The sequence below is a fragment of the Papaver somniferum genome, chromosome 8 (assembly GCF_003573695.1).
Source record: "Papaver somniferum cultivar HN1 chromosome 8, ASM357369v1, whole genome shotgun sequence".
Lineage (NCBI taxonomy): Eukaryota > Viridiplantae > Streptophyta > Magnoliopsida > Ranunculales > Papaveraceae > Papaver > Papaver somniferum.
The window spans coordinates 161,271,016-161,279,013 of NC_039365.1; the positions used below are offsets into that span (position 1 = coordinate 161,271,016).

At 34.8% G+C, this 7,998-nt stretch overlaps 1 protein-coding gene across 1 annotated transcript; it reads left to right on the forward strand.

Annotated features, from left to right (window-relative positions):
- Nucleotides 1–3,786: 3,786 nt before the first annotated feature.
- On the forward strand, nucleotides 3,787–7,171 carry LOC113303753 (terpene synthase 10-like). The gene is made up of 7 exons (XM_026552832.1): nucleotides 3,787–4,038; nucleotides 4,162–4,423; nucleotides 4,652–5,042; nucleotides 5,470–5,688; nucleotides 5,806–5,944; nucleotides 6,235–6,486; nucleotides 6,596–7,171. The coding sequence occupies exons 1-7, from the start codon at nucleotides 3,859–3,861 to the stop codon at nucleotides 6,908–6,910; spliced, it is 1,758 nt and encodes a 585-aa protein (XP_026408617.1). The 5' UTR covers nucleotides 3,787–3,858; the 3' UTR covers nucleotides 6,911–7,171.
- Nucleotides 7,172–7,998: the final 827 nt, after the last annotated feature.

A 7,998-nucleotide genomic window follows, 5' to 3' on the forward strand; every position in this document is an offset into this window, starting at 1 on the left:
GTAGAAATTGTGGATCTTTTAATATCGATATAAACAAATCATATGAACCCCGTCGTCAAATGAAAAGAAAAGAAAATCATCGAAAGAAAAGGAAATCTAAAATATTGAATAACTTACTTGATCATAGCAGCGGATCAAGGGACAAATAGAATGAGCTGCTCTCATCGTTCTTGCGCGAGCCTCGATGTACAAAGAAAACGAACTCAAATTGTTCTACGATTTCAAAAGAAAAATAATCTAGTAGTTTAAAAAAGACAGCTTCGAGTGACTTGTACAACTTCGTTTACAATTTTCGGAAAAATGGTCATTAATGAAAACCAACATAAACCCAAACAAACAATTTTTGCTCTAAATGAAGAATTATGATTTATAATCGATAGAAAAGATTATCCGAGCAGCACTTGCATGTTCTTGGAGAAGAGAATCGGTGTCGATTATGCGCATTTTTTGCGACGATTTGCAAAGAAAACACCACCAGGGATTAGATAAAAAAAAATAAGGTGAGCATGAAGATGACAAAAACCTAAAAAAATTCAAGTTGATGTAGAGAAGAGCCCAGAAACAAAAAGATTTTTAGGTTTTGATTGGACCTTTATAGAGAAAAAAGAAAAAAAATCACCCCTTTCGTGCACAACTCCCTTGCATGCTCCTATTTTATTTGCATTACCGATGGATACCTATAAAACAAATAACACACGCAGATCAGGCACCAAAACCATGAATCCAACCAAAAAAAATAAAATCAATCAAACAACAAAAATATAAATCAAACAAAAAAAAATCAAGAAAGAGAAGAGAGCCAAAGTGAAATGGTGCCAAAATTTGGGGTTTACCTTTGTTCGAGCTCTTTATATAAAGACACCAAACTCATAAATAAAAAGATTTTATCTTGGATATTAGTATTAATCAATATCCAAAAATATCCAAAATTTATATGTTTTTGTACAACTTAAAATCGAAGGTTACCTGTTGTGTAATGTTATTCTTTTTGAGAATTATATATCTACCAAAAGTAAAATAAAAATATCTTAGTGAACGATATATCGTTCCAAAGATCAATACTAAGGAAAATAGCAATGAAATCATAATCTTTTTAAAATTAAAAATATTTTTGATCAATACTAAGGAAAATAGCAATAAAATCATATTTTCTTTTGGAAATTAAAATATTTTTCTTTCCATATTTATCTCAAAAGAAAATTATAACATTCTTTGTATCCCAAAATATTATTGTTCTAATATTTTTGTTTAAAAAATGTGTATTACACAACAGGACATGACAAAAATTATAAAATCTTCCAATTAGACAAAATAGTAAAAAAATCTTCTACTAAGGAAATAATAACGTAGTATTGATGAAGTTAGATATCCTCATATTGCCGCAATCAGTGTCTGTACATATTTATTTTTAATTATGGAAAAACAAAGTTAAGAAAATAATAGCAAAATTAGGATGATTATTGATTGTTTTGGTGTGTTTTTTTATAATGCTCGTTTATTTTGTATTAGCTTCTTTTTTATTATAATTTCTGCTCTCAATTATTTATCCAAAATATTAACAAAAATTCTGACTGTTTTGCAGGACCAAAGATATGCGCAAAAGAGATTCATCGTCGGATCAAAAGGTTAGTACCCATGACCGGGCTAATCATTTTTGTTTTTCTACGATTGGAGTTTAATTGATAGTTTGTGGTTATAGCTAGGATTTTTTTTTCTAAGACTATATAAACGGACCCTGGACATTGAACATTTGACTTATTTATTTATTGTGTGATGATCATTTGATTTATGTGATGATCATTCGATTTATCACGATGAAACCATGGATGTTGTGTTTTAATTTGTTGATTATCATGATAAAATCTTGGATTTTGTAATTAACTATTCATTGATATATTTATGGTGTGTTTTGAGATTTTCAAGATCTAGCTATTTGAAGCAAGATTTTTTTTGTTTTTTTTTTAAGATTTAGCTATCTTATTATGGCAAAAAAAAATATTTTCCTCATTTTTTTTGGTTTAAATTTAATAAGTTTTCAACAAAAAAAAAACTGGTGGAGCCAGAATCAACCAAAAACGAGAATTAACGTGGAATTCTAGTGAACGTGGAGCTCCGGTGAATGAGAACGCTTTAAAAAACTCAATTATTATATAGAAAATGGTGGAGGAGAAAAAGAAATGAAGGGGTGATAACTAGATTTCTGCCCTCAGTTAGCCCAGGTCCATAAGAGTTTTACGTATATGGCTTACTTTTAGCTAAGAAAACAGACAGTAAAATGCTTGCTCTTATGAACACCGAAAGCACATATGTTTCTAGTTCGATGTGAATTTGGCATGGGTTTGTTTTACTTGTGTCCTTCATCTAGTGCTAGGGTTCACAATTCTCATTAGCGGGACCTTCCCAAAATTATTCTCGGGCTCAACACGTTTCCAAACACACATGACTCATTTTCATTTTGTTTCTCGGTTTGGACGTTGCAGTTTTGAACGCATATACATTATCACGTTTTAACCATTTGTAGAGGAATATGATTCCAACTTATTATGTTCGCATGATCAAAAAATTCCAACCAGACAAATCACATTATATCGTACCTTTGACAATGCTGAATCATTGGGATGGGTCACTGATGAGTAGACCGCAGGGGGCAAGTAGATATTTAGTTAGTGATTCCTATTCACCTCTTTAACCTAAAGCCGATGTGATAATATGTAAAATCGATATTGTCCAGTCGATTCGATTAGAGATGACTGACCAAGTACTTACATAATTAATTGTATTTTGTCTAAAAACACTTATATTCACAAATTTGACTTTAGACCAACTAAAGAGATTACTAATCAAGATAAAATCTGAAACAATTATGGCGCCTGTTTAGATTTCTTCCGAGAGACTCTAGTTGTCTATGATATCTTCCATTACCACGTATCTATGATAGCGTCCAGTAATTTGGCCGTTAGGTTCTGCTCCTTGGTCCTCCCGACAATATTTATCGCGTTAAGCAGCAGTCAAATTTGTCATTTCAATTAGATTGTTAACAAGTCGAAGCAGAAAAAGATCCTCTTGCAAAATTTTGTTGGACCGTCGGTCAGCCGAATTATGAAAGCATCTTGATTAAAGTTGGACAGCGCAGTAGAAAGCGACATCATATGTGACAGCCTCAGCTTAAATCACATCATTCCAAATTCTTTGGACCTGAATCAATTACACGATTAACACACAAGCAATATCTCTTTCATTTTTTTAATGGAACTGAAGGGAATACTTACCCAGACGGCCAAACGGCCCAAACATTGTTTCACTCATCCAACCCCGTGTAGAAAATATACGGTATATAACTTCTTTAAATGCGGGTTATGTTAAAGTTTTTGCCCAGCGCTTTGCTGCTGCATGACGCTTTGCAATTAATTGCAATATTTACGTATAAAACTTTCTTCATCCATTCTTCGTGAAATTGAACTCGTGTAAAACTTGGAGCAAGTCTCTATTCGTTACTTTATCTGTACCCTGTACATCCTGTACTGTACACGTACAAGTAGTTATACCAGGTACATATATGATGACTTCATGTTAAGCACGTAATTTCAAATTCCTTACACCTAAAATTACACGATTAAAACACAAACATCATATTACCTCATGCAACCCAAAATAAACAAACCCCACAATTTATGCATTCGACCATTTCCACCACTCCTCCACGGATATCCACCCTATTACTTACACACCATACACACCCTATATCTTTAGATTCTCTACTAAATCCACCCTATATATACCCATCATCTATCCCTTAAAAAACACAAATATACATTCCCGCCGCCCTTAATAGGAAATCATCTGCTGCTTCAACACTCCATGGCTCTCACCATTGAAGGCCAACTTTCAAGCCCCAGAGACAGTACTGTATCACATCATCAGCTCATGATGTCTAGAGTGATAGAAAAAAACGAAAACTTCACCACGAGAAGATCCGCCAACTACGAAGCCAGTGATTGGGGTCATGACTTTGTTCAATCTCTAAAGAGTGATTATGCAGTGAGTGTATGGATAGTTTAGTCTAATATGATTTGTCTGTTTCTACTAGAACTTATGGTGTTTGTGGTATTTTTTTTATATGCACATGAACTAAAAAAAATTGATGGATATTTGACTGTGTAGGAGGAGAGTAAACGATCTGAGAAACTAAAAGAAAAGGTGAGGCTCATGTTTGCTGATCAAGTGTGTAGTGGGTCGTTATCGTCCACTCTTAAGTTGATCAATGTCATTCAAAGGCTTGGAGTGAGTTACCATTTCGATGGTGAGATCAGAGCTTCCTTAGACACCATCAACAAGAAGAATTATGGATTGGAGAAGGATGACCTATTCACCAGAGCTTTACGGTTTAGGCTGCTCAGACAACATCGCTACGAGGTATCTCAAGGTATGCGTATTTTCTGTATAATATCACATGCAATAAAAGAGGGAAAAACATCGAGGAGGAATTCCCTTCACAGATAATACTGCAGTGCAATTTGGCTCACGCCCATGGACTGGCGCTAATAAAGTTGCACTCGAGTATTTATCAGCGGCGGTAGCCAAAGTAAGAGGGTTGCAAAAAAAGGCTTATTTTTGTGTTTTACTAACTTGAATTTTTTATTGTGCATTCTAGATGTATTTAAGCGCTTCATGGCCGATATGATGAACACTTCCTCAGCATTTAATGATATACAAGGAATGTTGAGTGTTTACGAAGCCTCGTTCTATGCTTTGGAAGGCGAAGATATATTAGATGAAGCCCGAAAATTAGTAACTGAGGTTCTCAAGGAGTATTTGCTGTCTTCAGCCAAAGATCATGGAAATACTAATTCTATCACCGAACGGTTAGTCCGTCATGCGTTGGAGCTTCCATTTCATTGGATAGCTCCACGAGTAGAGGCAAGATGGTACATAGACACCTATGAAATGATGCAAGATATGGACCCATTGTTACTGGAATTTGCTAAACTGGACTTCAACATTTTGCAAGCCAAGTATCAAGATGAACTGAAACACATATCCAGGTAAGGAATAATATATATTTTAACGACTACTCATTGTTCTGAGTAGGATTCATTTGGGTTCGTATGAGAATCTAATACTTAAGATGGCTGCTATGAGGGGACCAGACCCAATCAGTCATCAATAGTTGACCAGAGTCAAAGTGTGTTAGATGTTCGTATGAAATAAGTTATCCCTTAATCTATTTTCAATTTTTTTTGCACGTATTATGACAACCAATCACCTATTTAATGGCCGGCGGCCATTGCGATAGATTTTAATGATGTGGCAAGGCGAGAACAACGATTTTTCTTTTTTGAATGTAAATTCCCAAAAATTAAGTTGTGTCACATAGGTCTTATCTCATATGAGGCGATGATCGTGATATTAATCTTATTAAGAGCCCAACTCTAATGAAAGGTGATATCAAACTAATCTCATTTACTGCAGGTGGTGGAAAGAGTTGGGCTGTATTGAATTATTGAGCTTCTCCAGAAACAGGATCGTGGAAATGTTTGTCTGGACCGTGTGGTGTCACTTTGAGCCGGAGTTTGACATCAGCAGGGAAGAGATAACCAAATGGGGTGCATTGGCAACTCTAGTTGATGATGCGTATGACGTTTATGGTACCTTAGAAGAACTCAATATGTTCACTGATGCAGTTGAAAGGTTCGTATTCCATATTTTTTCCCTATTGAGCTGAACTGAATTAGTGATGAATAGATTCGTCCATGTGCTCTATCTTGGAGATTTAGTTAATGGATCTGACTGATTTTTGTTTTACAGGTGGGATGTTAACAAAATTGCCGACCTTCCAGATTACATGAAAGTATTGTATTTGGCTGTGTTCAACACCACCAACGCCATAGCCTATGAGATTCTAAAGAAGCGTGGCCTAGACATCCTATCTGACCTAAAGAAAGTGGTAATTCTTAGTCTAGACATTAATTATGTACTACTTCTCTTTTTCAGATGATGCGCTAAAAGCGTAACCCAGGTCGATATGTCTGGAGATCCTATCGATTTTGACCTGTTGAAGTACAACATATTTTCTTTTGAAATCATTCGGCACACCAGATCTAATCAATCCCTACAAATTAAAGTACTCAACCTAGTATGAGAACACGATTATCATATATATGTCGGTGCTTACCTTCACGTCTGTCAATATGCCAATTTGTCAATTAATTAAATTGTTTTCGTTGGTTTTATCAGTGGGCAGATTTTTGCAAGGCATATTTAGTAGAAGCTAAATGGTACTACAGTGGGTACATGCCGACATTTGAAGAATATATGGACAATGGATGGATTTCAGCCTGCGGATACTCAATGCCACTTTACGCGTATTTGCTTCAAGGGAATGAAATTACAAAAGAAGCTTTGGAATGTATAAAGAACCATTCATCTGATTTTGTACGGTACTCACTCATGATAATTCGACTTGTGGATGACTTGCAAACTTCATCAGTAAGTACACTAATATGTAACTGCAATAAGGTTATTTCGTCAAACACAAACTATTAACTTGTTAATAAGATTCTAATTTAATGATGGCTTGTATCATTGGTTTGAGTAGTACGAGCAAGAGAGGGGTGACACTCCAAAAGCAATACAATGTTACATGCATCAAAATGGCGTTTCAGAAATCATAGCCCGCGAACACATCAAACAGATGATACATGATCTATGGAAAAAGATGGACGGAGATGAGTATTCTCGCTCTATTTTCCCGCGACAGTTTATTGATTTTGTAGAAAACTTTGCCCGTAGCTGTCACTGTATTTACCAGTTTGAAGACTGGTATGGAGGCAAAGCAGGATCTGAGATGAAGAATCGAGTTGTATCATTGATAGAGAAACCCATTCCAATTAAAAAGAATTCCCTCACTTAAGGGGCATGGAAGCATTAATTAGCAGGTATCCGTATGGTAAGAAAGACTAGTCACCGTCAGGTGTAAGAATACGCTTTTTCCCTATTTGTTTCCGTTATGTTAGTTACTAACCATGAGATGTTTATTATGTACACATGTGGCGGTTCTCTGGGTTGTTTCATTTTTGTTTATGTTATGTAAGAGATGTTTGTGTACACATGCACGTGTATCTTGTATGTATTAGTTAAGTCCGAATAGAATATGCAATGTTTTTTTCTGAAATTTTTTAGTAAGGTTAGGAAATCGTAAATCGTGGATTGAATCGTTTCCGAATTTTGAGAATCGTTAAATCTTGAATATATGATTCAGGATTAATTATGGAATCACTCTATTATGCCGATAAATATCATTAAACTAAAGAAAACATTTTTAAGTTTTGATCCTTGATGTTGAAGTAGTATAGATATAAAAAACGTTGAGCAGCATATCTCAGGTTCGAATCTCTACAATCTTTACAAAATTCATAAATCAATTGTCTTACTTGGTCAAAAAGTCAAAAATCATAAGTCAATGGAGGAATTTTCCGATTCATAAGAGATATGATTTCAATTAACAATTCAAATGGATAGGTAAAAATTTGAATCAACTGATATGATTCAAATCGTGAATCGTCCGATTTTTAACAACTATGTCTCTTAGGGTATTAGATTTTTTTCTCTCACGAGAATTTTTTTAATGATCATACTTTTTCAACACAGATCTCAACTACTATATCCTTTTTATTTGACTTATCATTTCAAGAATCACTATCAATCCTTTCTTATTTTTGTCTTCAGTTACAACGTCAATATCTTCTCCACAGAAAATTTTACCTCAAATTCGTTTCAACAGAACACTCATAGGTACTGCTATTATAATATTTTCAATAACCACTAAATTATTTTCTTTGCCTTTTCGGAACATATGTAATTTATTTCAATCAAACTGGACAATACTAACTTATGTTGTGCTAGGTGCTCGGAGAGACGAGGCGTGAATCCCTTCGCCTTGCCTAGCACCCAGTGAAAACGCGGGGATGCCAAGTACACCACCAACTTTTTCGTTTTGAC

Excerpts from the sequence above, each read along its gene's own strand:
- LOC113303753 (XM_026552832.1), top strand. The coding sequence starts at position 3,859 with ATGGCTCTCACCATTGAAGGCCAACTTTCAAGCCCCAGAGACAGTACT. Across the intron at positions 4,039-4,161 it reads CTCTAAAGAGTGATTATGCA|GAGGAGAGTAAACGATCTGA; the intron begins GTGAGTGTATGG and ends TTGACTGTGTAG. Across the intron at positions 5,945-6,234 it reads TATCTGACCTAAAGAAAGTG|TGGGCAGATTTTTGCAAGGC; the intron begins GTAATTCTTAGT and ends TGGTTTTATCAG.